At 38.3% G+C, this 21,261-nt stretch overlaps 1 protein-coding gene across 3 annotated transcripts; it reads right to left on the bottom strand.

Annotated features, from left to right (window-relative positions):
- Nucleotides 1–387: 387 nt before the first annotated feature.
- On the bottom strand, nt 388–18,094 carry SLN (sarcolipin). Of its 3 annotated transcripts, none has more exons than XR_016018707.1 (3): nt 18,080–18,094; nt 4,712–4,888; nt 388–1,014 (listed from the first exon to the last, which is right to left on the bottom strand). XR_016018707.1 is itself a non-coding variant. In XM_019718716.3 (2 exons), exon 2 carries the CDS (start codon nt 938–940, stop codon nt 845–847), a length of 96 nt encoding a protein of 31 aa, XP_019574275.1. In that variant the 5' UTR covers nt 941–1,014; nt 4,712–4,820; the 3' UTR covers nt 703–844. The 3 variants fall into 3 exon arrangements, 1 of the variants encoding a protein (XP_019574275.1); XR_016018708.1 differs by having other exon boundaries at nt 4,712–4,806; XM_019718716.3 differs by lacking the exon at nt 18,080–18,094 and having other exon boundaries at nt 703–1,014; nt 4,712–4,820.
- Nucleotides 18,095–21,261: the final 3,167 nt, after the last annotated feature.

Genomic DNA, 21,261 nt, shown 5'->3' with positions numbered 1-21,261 from the left:
TAAACAATTTTCAATATTTATATTAAAACAAATGTGGAGATATTACAGGAGAGAATATATATTTGTGAATTTTGAAGAGAAAACACAAGACTTCAAAGAAATGTTGTGCTTGTAGTGGACTCTCCAGGCTGCATCCCAGACCTCCTACTGGCACGGATTTATTCTCCGTCTGCCCTTGGGACTAGTTTAGAGGAAAAGTTTGAGAAGCACTGAACCAATGGAAGTATTTGAAACGTGACACTCTTAATTGACTTGGTTTCAAATCCTCAGCAGTTGGTGCAACTTGGCTTAGCTCAAATGCTAGAAATACTGTAACATTTGTCACTTCAATCCCAGCCAAGGGTCAAATGCAGTATCACAAATAGAAGCTAAAATAAGTTCTAAAAGTCATTTTTGTGGTTGACTTAACTTTATTCACATGATAGCTACAGGGGCTGACAAAGACTTCCTCTAACATTTCTTTCCTCTGGCAGGATGATTTAGAGTTTGGTTGCAGTGTGGTTTGAAGGGATGTGTGGTGAGACGGATCAGGGGCTTGTTATAGCTCTACATCGTCATGAATCCAGTTTCATTTTGACCTTGTGGCTTGTCTAACACATTTGCCGTTAAGAGTTGGGGAATAAATCTATCACTCACTGGCAAACACTTGGCAGCCCTTGAGAGCAGCATCTTTAGAGAACATACAATTTATCCTAACACTGGAAGCACCTCAGATACTGTGAGTGCAGGTCAGAAGTGCCTTGAGGTACCGAGAAAGGCATCCCATGACAGCAGTGGGATCTCAGGGCATACAGCAGGCAGCTCTGGAGTGTTGCAGTCAATCCCAGGAGCGTGACATGCCGTCTCAGTACTGATAGGACCTCACAAGGAGCCACATGAGGATAACCGTAATCAGGACAATGGTGAAGTTGAGACACAGCTCCCGGGTGGAGTGTTCCATTCTCACAGCGGCTCAGTGAGAACCGGAGGCAGGCTTCTCAGGGCACAGCAGAGCCCCCTGCTTGTCCTCACCTCCTAACAGAATGTAACAAAGACAAAACGAGGAGATTAATGAGCATTCCTTCCTCAAAGGAAATAGAAGCATTGTGGAAGAGGCTAGTGTTAGGAGCTGAATTGTGTCGCCCCCAAAATTCATATGTTGAAATCCTAACCCCCAGTATCTCAGAATATGACTGTATTTGGAGATAGGGTTTTTCAGGATGTAATTAAGTTAAAATGAGGTCATTAAGATGGGCCCTAATTCAATATGACTGGTGTCCTTATAAGAAGAGGAGATTAGAACACAGATACGTACAGAGGAAAACAATTGAAGACAGGGAGAAGATAGATATCTGGAAGCCAAGCAGAGAGGCCTCAGAAAAAATCAACCTGCCAACACCCTGACCACAGATTTCTAGCCTCCAGAATACCTCTAGACTAGAGTTGCAACTCCTCCCTCGGTCTCCAGTCTGCAGCCTACCTGCAGATTTTAGATTTGCCAGCCTCCGCAACTGCACAAGCCAATTACATCACAAACACACACACACACACACACACACACACACACACACACACACACACACACCCTATTGGTTCTGTTTCTCTGAAGAATCCTGACTAACACAGAGAGACTCTCTTCTCTGCCTGATGTCAAAAAGACCAACATAGTCCTGATTTTTTTTCCTGTAATGATTATATTGATGCTTTTGATAAAATACAAAATATTACATTTTTCTCTCTCCAACTTCTGTGTTTGTGTATGTGAATAGGTGTGTACTTGTTTTGCTAACTTAGAGTCACAGCAAGCAAGGTCATCAAAACAGAAAACAAATGTTATGGTTTAGTACTATTCTTGCTTTGAGTTACATATAGAAATAGGATACCATAAATTTTCAGGTCTCAGGCCTGAAAAATAGGTCTTCTTCTAGCCCCGGTGAAAACATGGAGTAGTTTGAACATCTGCCTGGCCTTTTATAAGCACTGCATTGGGCACAGAGCCTACTGGAGGTCAACCGAAAGTACCTCACATAACAGACACTCAGGCCAAAGAGCAAGTGTTAACCTCATGGGTACTTCTGTTTCAACAAGGGCTTGTGCCAGTTATTTTTAGTCAGCTCTAGGATGTGCTCAGATTGTAAACACTTCAAAGAGCAGGGATGATATCTTTCTAGTTTGTACAGACAGTACACTTAGGAAATCACACTTGGAGAACATAGGCAATGCAGCCAATCAAATTATTACCTTCCATGATGTGGCATAATGGACACTTTGTGTATGTGAATTAAATGAAATTAAAGATTAAAGATAATATTTTAGATACTTAAAAGTCTCTTGTAGAGTAAAAACGTTCAAGAGGAAAGGGTGTTTTGTTCATTTGCTAAGGGTGGAAGTTCAGAGGACAGGAAGGGTTGTTGGCAAGCCTTTAGCCTGACAACCATCTAACCTGACTGAATTATTAATTGTAACTGTACTTGTTGTATTAATAGTGGACCCAACTGCTAATTGTATAAACTATATGAATAGTCATTTTTCATACTATTTCATTGTTAGTGTAACACACAAATTCAGATCAGATGGTGTCAACCAGTAGGTTGTTCAATCCTGGTTGAAAATATGGCCAATGATGATTGACTTATATTTTATTTTCCTTTTCATTCTTGTCCATCTTTTGGCCATCTACATGAAGTATGAGGTAAATCGCCAACCAAAATCTTTACAACCACTTGAAGAAGAGAGTAAACAGAAGGAAATAAATGGCTAAATGACTAGAGAGAATGTGTAAGAATGTACACAAGAGCAGGGGGAACAGGAAGGTGATGAATCTAGGTAGGGAGTCTGGAGGCCAAAGACTGAGAATCAAAAGCAGAGTCTTCCTTATGAATTTATTAAGAAATTCAAATCCTCGTGCAAATGCCCACTCATTTGGATAAGTTCTGAAGAAATACTGAGATATGCAAAAAACATGACACTCTTTATAATGATCGAAACAACTCAGTTCAGGGAGGACAAAATAATGGTCCCACCAAATCTGTGTTCGTTATATTAAGCTCCTAAATAAAGGGAATCATGAGAGTGGCCCAACAGAAACATGCTGGGGAAGATGTTATTGAAAGCTGTCCACAGCTCTGGTCATGTGACCTTCACAACAACTCTGTGACCTTCACACATCAGGCAAGTATTATTGTGATTTTTATCTCTCCCAAGATTACAGCTAAGAAACTGGCTTTTACAAAGAGGTTAAATTGTTTGTATAATGACACACAGCGAGTTAGAGGCAGAGCTAGAACTGGCAGGCTGGAACTAGTTTCTATAACAGAATCGTGATTACTCCCTAGGAGTGATTACAAGACTGAATTATTACTGCAATTAATTGCTCTGGCTAAACAAAGTTAGTGTAAATCTTCAACCACTCTGAGAAAACAATTTGACATGTTTTATTAAAGTTGATAATGCTCATTCTCTACTATCCAACAATTTTACGTCGTCTTTAGAAACTCAAGCACATATGTATGAGGATGCTCATACAAGAATGGTCACAGCAACATTGTCTCAATACCTTAAAGCTGGAAACAACTCAAATGTTTATCAGTAGTAGAATAGATGATAAATTGTGGTATGTTCATACACTTGAATGCTATAGAGCTAAGAAAATATACAAACTACAACAATACTCAAGATGGGTGAAGCTCATAAATATAAATGTTAGGCAAAAGAATTTACAAAAGAAACATAGAATATGATTGCATTTATACAAAGCCAAAAACAGAACTTAATCATATTGTTTGGGAATGCAGACATAGATGGTAAAATTATATATAAAGAGAAACATGGGCAAGATTACTCAACAATCAAGATGGTGATTACCTCTGGTGGGACAAAAGGGAGAGGTGACCAGGAATGAACTTCTGGGGGCTGGCAATGATCTGTTTCTTGACCTGGGTGATAGTTATATAGGTGTTGCCTTATAATTATTGTCAAACTATATGTTTCATGCATTCTTCATGTTCTTTCCAGTAGTCTCTGAATCGAAAGACTACCCATCACACTTCTTATTTCCTGTGGTTTACCTGTTACTATTTCTTGCACTTTGATGGTGAACTTATATATTGATTGTTTTATATATTTTTTAATGAATAAAATACAAAGAGTTAAGGTGAGAATTTCTAATGAATCCAATTCAATCAACACATACTTTAACTGTAAGGGGTGGGCTTGACTTGACTTTCACACACATTTATACCAAAGGTAGGCAGAAATTCAGATCAGCAACCTTCATTTTTCTGCTGTTAATCCACAAAAACAATTTTGGCTTCATTTAAAATCTTTCCTGGAGTCAAAATCACACCATATGATCCAAAGCGATTACCATATGGATGAAATAAAAACCAAAAAGCTCTGAACAAATTCAGACTTTCGTTGAACAGAGATTTTTCAGAAGATGGAAGACAGGTTTCCCTCCATGATTAAAAAAAAATGTTTTTTAAGAGAAAGGGAGAAAATGCACACATACCATGAGGTGAAAAAAGGACAAGAATCAATATTATTCACTTTATATCTGAAGAAACACTGTGTACAATAAGCATAGCCTATTTCATTACGAAATGTAAATATTCCCCTGCCTTTCTCATTTGTAACTTGTGCACGCACACACACACACACACACACACACACACACACACTCTATGCTAAGCGTGAAAGTCCTGCTGTTCCATGAAGAGGGTCAAGAACACACCTGGCTGTGGTAGGTTTCTCCAACGTGGGCTCCAATTCTGGCTCCACCTCTGGCTGGTCTTCTGGGCTGTGTGAACTCCTGGGCTCTGGCAGGGCCTAAAGTAGTCCCAGGGAGGTGGCAATCACTGTGATGTCACTGATGAAACATCTCAAAGGAACAACCTCCAAAGGTTTGAGGCTATTTGTGTTTAGGGGGACATGGAAATATATCGATTAAGACTGTTCCTTTGGCTGCAAATTTGTGTTAACACCGCAGGTACTTAAAAATCTTTTCTTTCCAATTGATTTTTGTTACAATCGATACAAGTTTTAATCTTTTACATCTTCATGAATACCTCTAACGTGTTTAAAAGATCATAAACCAAGAGTGGTAGCCTAATATTAAAAAATCAATGTGGCATTTGGCTGCTCTCCTTACTCAGCATGTGAGGGTGTAAAATACGACTTCATTTTACTACCCTTTAGCTCTTTGAAATGTGAAGAGTTCTGCACCTCGTACACGCACATCCCAAACTGCACACACGCACCAGAATTCAACAGGCTTCTTCAGCTCCTTCCAAACTGTCTTTAGTCCAAGCAGTGAAAGTTATCTCCTCAGTCACCTGCTCTGCATACCTTTCCAGCTAAGCTGTATGTTGCAAGATTACACATTAATATACCGTTTCATCTAAGACAGCTGTGGAAGCCATGGTTTATATATCTCTGTCAGTAAACTAATACAGCAGTAAGCTCATACAGCAAAACTCAAAGTCATTTGGATAGATTGGAGGTAAAAGGAGAACTGTCAAAGCTAGTGAAAAACATGAGTTATAGGCTGTATATCTGAAAGAAATCTAATTGAATAACTTTCAAATGTAAACACTAACTAAAACTAGACTCTTAAGATGAGTTTGTAATAAAAAATTCAGACGTCTGCCGGTAAAAGGAACCTGTGAAGTGTTTAACTAGACTTGAAAACACATCAATTAAGCACTTCAAACATGATTCCCCAAATTGTGTTTACTCAGCAAATCCTTTCTTTGCAGATAATACAGCAAATCTCCCCTCTGAATTCTCAGTTAGGGTCAATCAAAATAATGCATTCACAGGAAGCATAAACAAACAAAATTCTCTATATAGTTGTGTTCACTGTCAAACCTTTCCCCACCCTTCCTGATACTCCAGAGACAATACTGAAAGAAAGACTTTCCATCCTATTTCTTCATTTCAACATAAGCCCAATGATGGGTAATCTTAAAACAACATCCTGTCGTCACATGCCTTGTAAAAAGATAACTTGCTGAAGTGACAAATAGTATCTAATAATTATAGCCCAATCAAACACTTGCAGTTATTTGTTGCCATCTGGCAAACTCCTTGAATGTAGTCAGATTTCTGTCTTTTGCCTCCAAGCCCTGGCCAGATTATTTCAAATGCTAGGAATGTTTTCCTAGTAACCAAACCACACCTGTCCCCTGTTTAACCACTCGAAATTACTTTTTGTCCAATTAAAAAGATATATTTATTGTAAAAAATTTGAAAACGTAAAAGTATAAACAAAATTTAAGTTACCTCTAATCCCACCACCTAAAAGGGAAAAAACCCTTTATATTACTTTTTATTCATGTTTGAGGCTGCATAGATAACAATTTCAAATTCCAAAAATATTTTTTGGTAAAGGCATCTGATACTTGAAAAAGTGTTTTTGTTTTTTTTAAATCACATATAATCAAATTATTCATACTATATACCATGGTTGGTATTGGGTTTATGGGACAAGTGTTTATTTTGTACTTGTGAAAATAAGCATTAGCTCTACAATAGTTAACACATTAACTACAATGGGGAAATATTAACATATCACAAAATAGTTTACCAATTTGTCAATTTAGTTGAATTGGTCAATTTCAATGTAACCTGGAGGAAAAATCCTACTGCTTATTCATGAGTCAGTTCCATTTGTCTATTTGGTTGTTCCATTTAAGTTTCTCCAACATTATACCAGGGACTATTGTGTCCAGTACATTGACAAATTCCCAGATAGAGACTTCAGAAGCTTCTGCATATTCGTGGTTTATCATGGGATGTCATGAGAGAGTGAGATTACACTGGGAATTTAGCTTGTCATTAGTTTGACCTAACCTCTCCAGAAAAATATGCAATCCACCCAAAGTCACCTGATAACTGTTCAAAGGCTGAAGGGAGAGTTTAACCCTGAAGATCTGCCAGTCCATTAAAAAGAGGGGAAAAAAAACAACGTTATTGTCTCTCATTTAAGAAACTGAGAATAAGATTTCAAACCTTATTGTGCCAAAGCAAATTCATCCCTTTCAGTCAACCTTATTTCATTGTACTGATACTTTCCCTTCTGTGAGCAATTCCCATGTCTTAACAGCATTCATTACATATCAACTTTCTTTCAAGGTGCTGCCTTGCCCATCAGCAGGAAGACATACTAAATAATCTTTGACATTATTTCTATGCCTATTAATCTAGAATTTAGCCAAGAGCCAAAAATGTCAAGAAAACGACATTCACATTGACACTGGCATTGAAGATTTAATTAGTATTTATCTCCCCCCACTCCCATCACCACCATATATATTCTTAGCTGTACAACATTATATACCTTTTGAGAATAAATGCTGAGGTTTTGTGCCTCATTGAGAGCTAAACTAGCTTTTTTAAATTTACTCCCCATTTCCATCCACCTTTTTACTTTGAGAAGCGAAAAGTGAAGCTCTCATGTCAGTCCATGAATCCCACAAGTCTGTTCCACAGTGGGAGCTTTCAGCAAGGCCTTCGTGAGCCAGTGATAAGCTCTTAGCACATCACAGTAATGAGTATGATGATCATGGTACCTTTCTCACCTTCACAGCCCCACATCCAGCTGCTCAGAAAGCAAGAAACAGTTTTCAAATGCTATTCTCTTTCATTATCCTAAATACATGAGTACAAGCTCAGAGAAAGAGAAAGTCCTGTTTCTTGAAGTTTCTCCATGTCCTTGAAAAATTAATGATTATTATCTATATTCTTAATCACTTGTGGCACATACGTGATTTTGTCTCACTACCTGCATTTTAATTTCAAAGGCAGAAATGGTCTGTTGTATTTCTTTTGTTTCTCTAGCTGCACATTGAGCCAGAGAAGAGTCATAATAGATGTATAGCAAGGGGCTCAGCTTGAGCCTCCATCACATCTCCTGCTGAGATCCAGACATATCTAAGCATGCTTGGCAAAGATGAGTGAGGGAAGTTGAGGTCAATATCAAGTCTACTAATAAAAGGGCCTAAAAGCCACCTGGGAGATAAAACTCTGAAAGGAAGTGATCAAGAAAATATTGTAGTTTAGCAACAGAGAGAATAGATGGTCATTTTATTGCAGTGACACAAATTCACTGTAAAACAGTCCAGGTCCTGTGAAAAGCAAGATGGGACTAAATGTGCAAAAGGAAAATGTATTAGGGGGAATGCCTGTGAGAAAAAAATATGGAAGGAGGGAGGAAACATAGAATCATCAAACAGCAAGAAAAAGACGGGGAAAGGACGAGTGGGTAGAAGCACCCTAGGCTGCAACTCAGCTCTCAGGAAAGTTTGACAAGTCTGTTAGGAAACCTCAAGTCAAAGTCATCTGTCAGAGTCCATGTCTCCCAGGAATGAGTCGACCTTCCTGTTCCTCCCACACTCAATCATTGACTGGGAACAAACTATGGGAAATGTGGCCTCTGTGCAAACATGATAATGATCTCAGAGCACAGCAGCTGGGGTCCACCTCAATTATGGGGCAGTCAGGTCTGAGAGGCACATTCTCGTGGCCATCGTACCCACAAACTGCCCTCTTATTTCTCTACAGCTTGGATTCTGGGCCCTAGGAGTAGAGAGAGCTATGGTAAAAAAAAAAAAAAAAAAAAAAAAAAAACCTCCATAACTCTTTTAACAACCTAAGGGTGTAACACTGACCGAGAGAGAGAGAGAGAGAGAGAGAGAGAGAGAGAGAGAGAGAGAGAGAGAGAGAGAGAGATTCTCCCTCTACCCTTGCCATTTCACAGACAACAGCACATCCACGGAGCCAGCAATGTAATGTTCTTCCACTGAAGTATCACAGAGCCCAGCTGAAGCAGCAGTGCTGATCAAGACGTATTTGCAGTTTATACTAAACTGTGCAGGCATTAGTAGCAAATAGCAGAAGAGAGGAACTTGAGCTAAAGAGCAAGAAAGTGGCAGGCACTCCATGGTAGCCAACCATACTTGTGCATGAGCACATGTCAACCACCCCCTGAAGTCTCTGGAAATAATTGGGAGGAGAATTACAGGGGTTCGCAGTCTTGCCTAATCGGTGGAGCTAGAGCCAGAAAATTTTGTATTAGTCCTGTTTATAATAGGCCATTTTAGTCCTGGATTTGTGAGGTGACACCTGTTAACTTCATCTGACTTGAAACCAATTAAATTCCTCTTCTCTGGAAAAAGTGTATTTCTGCTCTATAATAAGATTCTGCAAATAAACAGCTTTCTGTCAGCACATTGAACATAGCTACTGTGAGAGGGGGATGGAGGGAAAGCAGCCAAAAATGTGTTTACTACTAGGCTAATACCATCTGCCCTCAAAACACTCCCAGATTTCAGACTGGCTTTATTTCTCTGATGGGAAATAAGAATGCAGCAATCTTAACGTGCTGTTACTGAGCTGTTAAGAGTGATTCTGGCCAGACACGCCCACTTGAAACATTCTGTTCCTTAGTGAATTTGATCAAGGATATTTTGACTGAGTTTCCTTTGAGAATCTGTCAGTCAGAATAACACAACTGCAGTTTCAGCAAGAATAATAAGAATCAGATAAAATTGCTTGCTGTTCTCTGTGAACAAGTTCATTTGGCTGTAGCCTTTGGCTATTAAAGTAGAGAGAACAGTCATAAAGAATCATGAAAATCTATCTCCGCTCTCTGTGAAGGTAATGAAAACGGAAGTGCTTAGATGCTGCAATGTGGAAGAAGCTTAGCTGGATGAAAGCTACAGGCTAGGTTTCCTTTTGGATGAGGGATGTGCTACCTCTGAGAGCAACTGGACACTCCTTCTACAGCCTGGGGAGTAACCTAACCTTTTACACTTTTACAGTAAGTGAATGTGGAGTTGCCAGGGGCTAGTATTCCATGAATTTGGGAAGCTTATCTGGGAGGGGTGGTTCAGGCCTATTCTCTTTAGCTTGCATTCTGCGGGTTCTTGCCCTTAACTGCCAGTGTAGAAGAGCAAAGGGGGTCCCCAGACCTCAAGCTAATTACATCTATGTCTTTACGGGGTATACCTTTTGTGCTAACACAAATCCAACAAGCTGACATTTTCTTCCTCGTCTATTTTATCCCTCTTTTGCTAGATGTGACAGCCCTCACCAGGCACTTACATGCCAACCACTCCCACTGAGTACCAGGCACAAGGCATCACTGCCACTTTCTCTATGGACAATTGATTGAATCTCCCAGTCGTCACCACAACTCGCCTTGTCTGGTGCCTACCAGACACCCTTCCTCTGCAGCCTCCCCTGCTGGGTACCACAGCTTTTGACCACTGGAAGTACCAAAGTTACACTTACTTCTGGAGCGAAATGAGGAGTGGGGGTGAGGAAGTATGCCTCTTTCTGTGTGTTACACGCTGTTGAGGAGTACCAAAGAAGTAATTCCTTGCTACCACTCCAGCGTCTTCCCAGACATGAGTTCATGGGCAAGTCCAGCCAGGGAACACACAGAAGTAACAGGCATCGTGTTATATCAAACTCACTTCTTCCCTCCACCGCTAAGATTTGATACTACACCAAACTTTTCCTTCTCTTAGGATGAATTACCTCTTAGGAGGTGCCTAAGTTCCCAGACCAATCAACTTCTCTCTGGCCTGTTCCATCAGTGCACAAGACATGTGCTGACACATCTCGAAACGCAGCACTAGACGTGGCTTAGGCTCAAGCTGAGGCCCTACCCTCACCAGTGTCCTTGCATAGGTAGTACATTATATCATGCTTTCTACCACTTATCTTTCCAGTGGGCCCAGAGTAGAAATTGGCTTCTCTGCACTTTGGCATTTTATTTCCTATTTCAGTGGTTTCCTATAGCTCCCAAATTAAGTTCAAAATCTTCGGCTGCAGAGGCAAAGCCCTATCATGATCTCACTTCTAAAACTCACTGCGCTCCTCTCCAGTAATCCCAAACTTGCACTTCCTCAGACGTTTTCTCCATGTGTGCATATGCCATTTCTTTCACTTATAAGACGTTCTCTCTCAGAGAACGTCTGAGAGAGAATGTCTTCCTTTCTTCCCTCAACACCTCCCACCTTTGTTTGATGATTAACAACAAGACTTGATTCAAACATTACATTCCCTGATCTGTAAAGGTAGGATGGATGGACCTCTGTGATGTATGTAGCCCTTTATACTACTGATTTCATTCTATCACATTGACCTATTGTCCATCTCCCCTCCTTAACAACAGGACTTATCTCTTACTCCTGCAGACCCAGTGCCTACTTGTGTAGTGCAGAGTATGTAGTGGGCACTTCATAAAAGTTTGTTGAATAAAAATATACCTGAATGTAAAATGATTGATTGATTGATTGATTGATTGATAAATCTTCAACTCATGGGCATCAGAATGTTTTAAAAATAAAAATCTCTTAACTTTCATCAATTTATGTGAGAAAAGTCAGTGATGTTTACAAGACCTGTAGTAACTTGAACTACTCATGAGTTCTTGATTTAAGAATAAAATAGTACATTCTAGGCTTCCTATCACTGAGTGCCAAATTTTATGTTTACATTTATTTTCCCTCAGTACTTCGAAGCAATAACTACATTATTGTCTGGCTTTTATTGCTATGGCCAAGGAGTCTACTATTGATCTGGTTGATGTATCATTGTAGATAATCTGTGCTTTTTCTCTAGTGATTGCTAAGATTTTAACTTGTGTTTGATGTTCTGCATCCCATTCTATCTTTCATATTTCTCAAATTCTCTTTCATTTTTCACATTTCTTTGAGTTTGCAACCTGGGAGATTTCTTCCGTTCTATCTTCCAATTCATTAACTCTCTCTTTTTCAAAATTACTATTTAGCTTATTCATTATATTTTTACATTTTGTGACTATATTTTATTTCTAAGATTTCCAATAGGTTTCTTTCTATGTCTGACTCTTCCGCTTTCATAAACTCCTAAACTTGTTTTATGAATGATAATTTTGCCTTTTGGGAATTGGGCTCTTTTTTTGGTTTTGTTTTGTTTTGTTTTTTTGGACAGTTTTAAACTTCAAGGTCCTCCCAGATTCTTCTATTGGCTCTCGTTCCATACTTACAAATTTTCTTATTTATGGATTCTATAGATTGTTTTCCTGACACTGAATGTCCTTGTATACTTTTTGTTTGAAAGATCATTTTCAGTGCAGGGTTTCTCCTATATTTGGTGTACGTGTAAGAAAGAGTTAGTTACCTCACCCTTGTTTCACCAGTTGTCTTACACAGAAATCTGTTTCCATTGCCAGGCTTGGAAAGAAGTGGGTTTCAGATGGGTAGGTGAATTTATTTCCCTGTCTTTAAACAGGACACATAGGATATTTAAGAACAAAGAAATTAGCTCTTGTTCCCCATATTGAAGAAGAAAACTTGGTCTCCATCCTCATCATGACTGGAGCATGTTTAGCCTCTAATTTCACGAAGGCACTGAGGTCCTTGTTATGTCTCCAGTCACAGCTTCCTGAGAACTACGTGCCTTCAGGACCTGCTTACCTCTGTACTTTCCCTGTCTGCATCTGTCCCTAGTGGTTTTTTCAGCTGTTTTTGGATGTGATTATATATATTATTTAATATATTATCTCTCGTTCCTATGTATTTAGAACAGAAGATAGAGATTTCTGCCTGTACTTATTCTGTCGCGCCGACCCAGAAATTTTGCTTCTATTTTTTTAATATATTGTTACTGAAGTAAGCAACAAAAACTTGTATGAACTTAAAAAAATCAAGAAACTTGAACCTAATTCTCTGATGCTGAGGTAGAAGGGTAGGTGAATCTTTTTTTTCTATTGCTTCATATCATTATATGGGTAATTGTGATAATAACTGTTATCATAATGACATCTGATGTTTTCAAAGTATGTGGCTTCTTCAAACACTTGAGACTCAAAAATTCCTGGATTAATAAATACATTTTGAATTATTATCTCCATTTTTCAAATGAGTAAAATTAAATAAGCCACACAACTAGTTACATAGTTAACCCAGGATCCAGTCTTACCTTTTATGTATGAAAGAAACATTTATGGTCATTCAAAGATATATATTCCAAATCAAGTGCTCATTGTACTATATAAGTGATATCCAAACTTTAAAAAAACACGTATTGACAAAAAGCACACTGAAAACATGTTTTAATAGCTTTAAATGAATTCATATTATATTAAATTCTATAGCATAAACAAATATTTGAAAAATAGTAATAAATGTTATACATTCAGTTTAGAGGCTGTGCTTGGTATAAATAAGAATTCACAAACCTTGGTGGTAAGTCCATAGCTCCCAAGCATTGATCCAATCTACATCATTCATGAAATTTCCTTATCCCTTAAAGTTTCATCAACAATATTACATAATGAAACTCTACCTGAACTTCTCAAAGAATTGAAGACTCTTGATATAATTTGATTATGGTAGAATCCAAAATGAATCATTCAATGAGAATAGAGATATATGTATGTGTATTAAAACAATAATATATATATATATATATATACATATATACATATATATAATAAGTGCAGTAGGATGGATATATGAAGATCTGACAATTAAGTTCACAAACTTCTTACACCGATGTTGCTAGCTTTTTTGATATCAGAGGGATTATTCATAATGAATTTGTACCAACTGAACAAAAAGTTAACCAAGTTTACTATTTGGAAGTGCTTAAAAGGCTGCATGAAAAGTTAGACGACCTGAACTTTGCACCAACAATTCATGACTCTTACATCACGACAATGCACCAGCTCACACGGCACTGTCTGTGAGGGAGTTTTTAGCCAGTAAAAAAATAACTGTATTGGAACACCCTCCCTACGCACCTGATCTGGCCCCTTAATGACTTCTTTCTTTACCCGAAGATAAAGGAAATATTGAAAGGAAGACATTTTGATGACATTCAGGACATCAAGGGTAATGTGACAACAGCTCTGATGGCCATTCTAGAAAAAGAGTTCCAAACTTGCTTGGAAGGGTGGGCTCGGCACTGGCATTGATGCATAGTTTCCCAAGGGGAGTATTTCAAAGGTGACCATAGTGATATTCAGCAATGAGGTATGTAGCACTTTTTCTAGGATGAGTTCGTGAACTTAACTGTCAGAACTTGTATATGTATATATAAATATGTATATACATATGTATCTATGTCTTATAATTCCTAGAAAATAATAGAACTAAGATTTAAAAAGAAAACTATTAGACAAGGAGGGAGATAAGGCAATACTAAGTCTACCACCCCTTTTTTAAGACTGATAATCTTCAACTCTAATTATTAAAAGATGTTAAGAGAAATTTTTCTTTTCACTGCAAGTCTGCCCCTGAACTCAAAACAGAAAAAAAATCTTGCTGATAAAGGCCAGTACTTCCTTTTGTGACTATATTACATAGTTATCAGAGATTGAAATATGGTCTGGCTATCATTTTTTTAAATTATTTACAGAATACATCATCACAGGCAATTTGGTTGCAGCAAAATAATTTTATTAGCTTGTATTATCCCCACACAAGCATTTTAATCAAATGGATAGCTCTTGTCTCTTTAAGAACAGGACAGAGATAAAGTGTTTTTTTAATTATTCATTATAACTAGCCTTATTTTATTTAATAAAATTAAATTTTCTGATTATAAAAGTAATACATGCAAATTGTGGAAAATGAGAGAAATGTTGTTAGGAGGAAAAAAATTAAGTAAAAAATAGCAACATTAACCACTATTAACATTTTGCCACTTACCATCTAGTCTTCTATACATTTGTGTTTTTAATATCTGAGAGCATAATGTCATATACTCAGAACAAATGAACAGAGACATGCTACAGGAAAAGACCTGAATTAGCAATGGACATCCCCATGGAGTACCTGTGGACGGAGTGTGAGGGGGAGAAAAGATTTTTCGTTTCTTGCTTTAATCACTTCTAAACAATTTTTATGTTTTACTAAGAAATGAAACTCAGTAATAAAACTATATAATGGGGAAAGTTTGTTCTCTTTATATTTAACCTTGTTTATAATATTCTTACAGCTCTAAATTTGCACAGAATTTTAGAAGCTGTAAATTGAGTGATTATTTTGTCCAAGCTCTATTTTATAGATGAGGAAGTTAAGGCCAACAGAAGTTAAATGACTTGACAGCTAGATCACATCTCTAATCCCTTGACCTATAGGTTACAGGTTAATATTAATTTATTTGGAATAGTTAAAAGGCATGTGATTTTAATTGATCCATTTTGACATTAGTCTGGATTTGGCATAAGCAATATTCTCAGTCACGAAGGGCTTTTACCAACAGACTAATTCAAAGTAATCCCCCCTTCTTACGCTCTTTCATAGCATTCTGTTCTTTCCCATTACAATGTTTTGCACAAATTTTAATTATATATTTACTTGTGGTTATTTATTTTCTCCCCACCAGACTCTAGTTCCTCAAAGGCTAGCCTCACATGTGTTCTGTTCTCCGTTACACATCTCTTTCCTAGCACAGTGCTTGGTATGGAATGGGTGCCCAGTAACACACAGTCAGAAGGTCATGAAGTTGTTAACTGTGGTTTCTCTGTCATTTCATGGGCACCCAAGTTACCTTAACTTATTGAATACTTACTATGTTCTAGAATTTAGGCATTGTAAAAAGCACATAGTATATGTATATGCATTTTAATTTCATATATTAGTTATATTATTATCTCTATTGTACAGATGAAAAGGACTGAGACTGGGAGAGGTTAGTTAAATGTCCAGAGGTCAAAAACCCAGCAAATGGCAGACACAGGGTTTAATCTCAGGTTTAATTACAGGGTCTAAATTTTGAACACTTATGCTATTTGGCTGCTAATTTCCTGGCTTCAACTGACATTCAAGATTCAGTAATAGAAATAACATCTCTTTGCCCTCAATTTAAAAGTTTGCTGGGCTTCTGGGTTAAGATAGCAGATTAAACATATGCATCTAATTTTGCTCCCTCTCCCAATCCTACTAAAATAACAGTAGAGAGATATTTTTTAAAAGCATAAAGCCATAAGGATGAGGAGAATTGAAGAGTAGAAAGCAGCAAATAGATTTAGAAGCTGTGAAGCAACAGGACGGGTGTAACTGATCTAGCGAAGCTAAGAAAGAGGAACCCTAAACTGATAGTAGGGAAAGCCAAGAGCCAGTCTGATTTATACTGTAAGAATGGTGCATGGGGGATGGAAAATGGGGTAGCTACAATAACGAGAGTTGAGAGCTTTATAAGAAATTATTAGGTCCCAAGATCCCTCCAACTTGTCATAGCCAACAACTGCCCACCCCCACCCAAATAGAAGATTGGAGTTTTATTCCCTGAAGAGAGTCTCTGGATTGGGAAACCACAGGCAGAGTTAAAAGCAGAAATACTCTACTGGAAGGCAGAATTAAAGAATGTACATTTGGATGGTGAACCCATCTCCCAAATGAGCCCTCTTCCCCTAATCAGGTGCCAGAGGAGTGGAAGCTAAGCCTTCACCTGAAGCTCCTGGCAGAAGATTGGAAGAGCCTTCTTGAGGAATCTGAGCAGCTCAAGGGAAAGTATACTGACATTGGAATTCCCCCAGTGAAAAGGCTCCCACAGCTCATCTTACAGAGAAGTGCACAATCAGCAAGGCTCACTCATGTACTCAGAGTCTTAGCAATTTTTTGTCCTACCTACTTAAACGTGTAAGTTAGAGTCCAAAATAAACAGAAGGAAAGCATCTTGGAGTAAACAAATTATGTAGGGAGACGAAAACATGCAAAGAACAATAAATTAAATTGATTTCCAACTGATCAGCAACATTGGAAGCTAGAAGGCAATGGGGAAATTACTTCAAAATTCTGAAGAAAAACTATATGCAACTGAGAGTTCCATCCCTGGTCAACTATCAATCAAGTGAAAGGGTAAAATAAAGGTATTTTCAGACATGCTGTTTCAAACAATTCACCTCCCATAAATTCGGTCCAGATGATATAATCCACCAAAACGAGGGGGTTACCCATAAAAGAAGACATGGGTTCTAAGAAACAGGAGAGTCCAAGGGAATACCAAGATACTTGTGAATGGATTATCATCTCAAAGTCACATCTGTGGGCCTGGAATAAAAGGCACTCAGTCCACATTGGAGTAGATCAGAAAGCCATGAAAGATGCCTTCAGGGAAGTGCAACCACAGGAAACCTGATGCACCTGAACATCTTGAAAGGAGTTTTAGAGAATCAGCAGCAGTTGGGGTTCAATACGTGATAAGTATTAGAAAAGCAAGCAAGCAAACAAGCAACAAGATGATAAGTCTTACTCCTAGGAAAAAATTAAATTTTGTGTAGACAATGAAAAGTAGTCACAGTTGATCACATGGCTCAACTAGCAATAGCATTTCCATAAGCCAAATGTAAACAATGAATACTGGGCTAAATAAAATTAAAATATAATTCTATTGGGACATAGAGGAAGGCATAGTAGAGAGAAATAAGTTCTTTCTACCATAGTGGGAAGTCACTATAATGCTTTAAAATGAAAACTCAAAGAGTATTTAAAAATATGCAAGTAAACATGAAATTATTCAGCAAAAAGGCGAAGATGGTGGCCTCCAGGAGGAGAATTGGAGTGAGTGCAGGACTACTGTAATGTGTTGTAAAGTTATTAGTCACTTCACACTATTGCATATATATCTTAAAAATTAAAACCAACAAACATTTTAAAAAGGCAGATAAATCTTTTAAAATGGTAAAATATTTTCTTCTTCCTCTCTCTCTCTCTCTCTCTCTCTCTCTCTCGCTCTCGCTCTCGCTCTCGCTCTCGCTCTCGCTCTCTCTCCCATAAACCTTATGCCAGCCCCCCTCTACCCAATCAGGAGAAGAGGGCTTGTTTCAAATACCAAGTTGACTTACTCTGGTAAATTTGTAGAACTCAATTAGACAATAAAGATCATTTTCTTTCTAGCAGTCTATATAAATGGGTCCAAAACTTGCTGGAAATGGAAATTCTAGTTTTGTCATGAAATAATCCCTTTAATAATTTAACTTTCACCCCTGTGTGACCCTGTATTTCTTTCTACTGCTCATCTCCATAAAAGCTCTGCATAATGGTGTATGTCAATTTATGAGACTTCCTCCAGCATTTATCCCATTTATATTTTTCCTTACCTTGTTATTTCCCTTGGCAGATGCCTGTGTCAATATTTAACCCATACAAGAGGTGTTCAGCCAAAGAAAGTCCTGTCTTCAGTCAGTGGCCTGAAACAGATGGTGAGGCCCAGCTGGTGCCTTGGGGAACTCAGATTACATTTCCAAGGCATTCTCGTGTAACAGCTGTGTGCCTTTGATCAAAACACTGAGAAACACAAACCCTCACGTCCTCCTCAGCACAAAAAGAGCCAGGACCTTGTTCTCTTGGATCAAGGAAAGGCATGCCAACTGTCCCATAGGACTTCATATGCAGTAAATACCCACATTCTCAGAAGATCTGCAGAGACACAGGATAGCCTGGGTCAGACAGAGGGAGGACCTCTGACCCAGAGGGAGGGACTCCAGGGACGCTGTTTCCCTTTGTGGCTGCTATACCCTGAGCACTTGCAACAGTGCTTGGCACATAGTAGGGGTTCAAGAAATATGTATGGAGTAAATTATTGTTTTTTTTTAAAGATTTCATTGGGGAAGGGGAACAGGACTTTATTGGGGAACAGTGTGTACTTCCAGGACTTTTCTCCAAGTCAAGTTGTTGTTCTTTTCAATCTTAGTTGTGGAGGGTTCTGTTCAGCTTCAAGTTGTTGTTCTTTCAGTCTTAGTTGTGGAGGGCGCAGCTCAGCTCCAGGTCCATTTGCCATTGCAGGGGGCACAGCCCACCATCCCTTGGATGGAGTCGAACCGGCAACCTTGTGGTTGAGAGGACATACTCCAACCAACTGAGCCATCCGGGAGCTCAGCGGCAGCTCAGCTCAAGGTGCCATGTTCAATTTTAGTTGCAGGGGGCGCTGCCCACCATCCCTTGTGGGAGTCGAGGAATTGAACTGGCAACCTTGTGGTTGGGAGCCCACTGGCCCATGTGGGAATCGAACCAGCAGCCTTCGGAGTTAGGAGCATGGAGCTCTAACCGCCTGAGCCACCGGGCCGGCCCCTGTATGGAGTAAATTATTGAATAAATACGTTGCTGCTCTGTCTGGCATGCCCTTTACTTTTTTTCAGATTAACACATTCCTGCTCATCCTTCAAGATCTAGTTCACCTATCTCTTGTACAGCTTTCTTTGTCTTACTCAAAATCTTTCCTCTCTATAAATATTCTGCATTTTGAACAGATTTCTGATGCTTGTTCTTATAACACAGCATTGCAGTTACTTAGTTGCATATCTGTCCCCCGAACAAGAATTTTAATTTCCCGAGAGCTAAGGTTTTGCCTTATTTATCTCTGTATCCATGCTATAGTACCTGAATATTTATTCTTTCAGTCATTAAATAGGATTTGAGTACTTGCTATGTTCCAGGCACTAGAATGGGCTCTGGTGATACAGTGAACAAGACATGAGCCTTCCATGCCTCAAAGTTTACATTCTATTAAGCATTGCAGACAACTAAAATAAGTGTGGTAAGTGCAATGATGGAGGTTGAGAGCGCCTTAAGAGAGTACACAGGAAGGGCATCACAGTGAAAATCTGAGGAATGAGGAAAAGTCTTCAAGAGGAGGCTTCCCAAAAAAACAAAGAATATCTGAGGAATGAATAGAAATTAGCCAGTAGAAATGAGAATGAGTGCTCCAGAGTATAGCAAATTTGGGGAATGGAAGAAAGGAAAAAAGAACAGAGAAAAAGAAGAAAGGGCAAAAAGAGAGGACGGGAGAAAAGGATGGAAGGGAAGAATGAAAGAAGTGATAAGGAAGGAAGGAAGGAAGGAAGGAAGGAAGGAAGGAAGGAAGGAAGGAAGGAAAGGAGGGAGGGAGACTGTAATATCTTATTTGCCTTATAATACTTGTCATTCTAAATGTAACCTTACCGAGAGTCCTAAAATTGCCAGCTACTCCATCTGGTTTGGAGAATCTGTTTCTACCCCAGTCACAGAATCACAGACTATTGTAGACCTGAAAAGGGCCTTCAGTACATAGTTCTCTCTCTCTTATTCTTCAAATATGAAAACTGAGTCCAACAGAAGCATTAATAACAATATTTTGCTCTTATGTCTCTTCTTGCAAAGAATTTTCACCTCTATCCACTTTGAACCCTATATCCCTATGAAGCAGCATCACCTTTTTTTAATGTATCAGGAAACTGAGGCTCAAACGGTATTAGTGGTGGAGCTGGACACATCTCAGCTCCTCTACCAAAGTCACACAATCGGGAACAGAGCCAGCAGTAGACTTAACTCCTCATCCAAAACTCCTGCCAGAAGGTAGCAGTTCCGACACCCGATATGGACTGACCACCACTAATTATCACAGTGTGTCCCAATTACAAGAACACTTGTGCTGAATGACTCATTCGCCAATAGCCTGGGGACAATGGAATGACTGGGGTTCATTTGGTTTTGTCTTCATTTGGTGTTAGGTTATAGGTCAGCCTTGTTACAAATTAAAAGATTGTTCATTTTGACTATATAAAAATGTAAAATGCCTGTCAAAGCAAGACTCCATAAACAAAATTAAAAGATAAGCCATAGACTGGAGGGAAATATTAACTGCATATGGAAAAAAATAATAATATCCAGAGTTCAAGGAATTCCTGCAAGCCTATAAGAGACATAACCAAATAGATAACTGGGCAAAGGAAATGAATAGGCAATTTACAAAAAACAGGAAACTTTAATGGCCAACAAACACATGAGAAATGCTCTCTGGAAATCAAGAGACGCATAGTAAAACAATAAGATAACCTTTCACCCCAGATTTATAAGAATTTTAAAGTCTAACAATAGGAAGTGTTGGTGAAGATGAGACAACAAAAACTCCACTTTGGGAGAGAATCAAACAATATATAGTCATGCTATATGACTATACTCTATGAACCAGCAGTTAGTTCTATTTATAGATAGATGATAGATGATAGATAGATGATAGATAGATAGATAGATAGATAGATAGATAGATAGATAGATAGATAGATAGATAGATAGATAAAAAGAAACACACATACACAGAGGTATGTAGGAGGTTCACTGAAGTATTGTTTGCCACCAAAATTTTTAAAAAGAAAATTTCAGAATGCTATATACTATGCTACCATTTCTATAAAAATAATTACATAATATTTAATACATATAAATATAAGTAAAAGTGTAAAAGCATGGACTGAATATATACTAAATTTATGATCATGGTTTCCTCTAGGAAAAGAGAGGAATA

This window comes from Rhinolophus sinicus, chromosome 14 (assembly GCF_057876585.1).
Source record: "Rhinolophus sinicus isolate RSI-liver-muscle chromosome 14, RSI-T2T, whole genome shotgun sequence".
In the NCBI taxonomy this organism is placed as follows: domain Eukaryota; kingdom Metazoa; phylum Chordata; class Mammalia; order Chiroptera; family Rhinolophidae; genus Rhinolophus; species Rhinolophus sinicus.
The sequence above is the reverse complement of the archived record's forward strand: the minus strand, read 5'-3'. Positions and strand labels throughout refer to the sequence as shown.

Bases quoted from the DNA above. Each gene is read 5' to 3' on its own strand.
- SLN (XM_019718716.3), bottom strand. From the start codon at position 940: ATGGAACACTCCACCCGGGAGCTGTGTCTCAACTTCACCATTGTCCTG.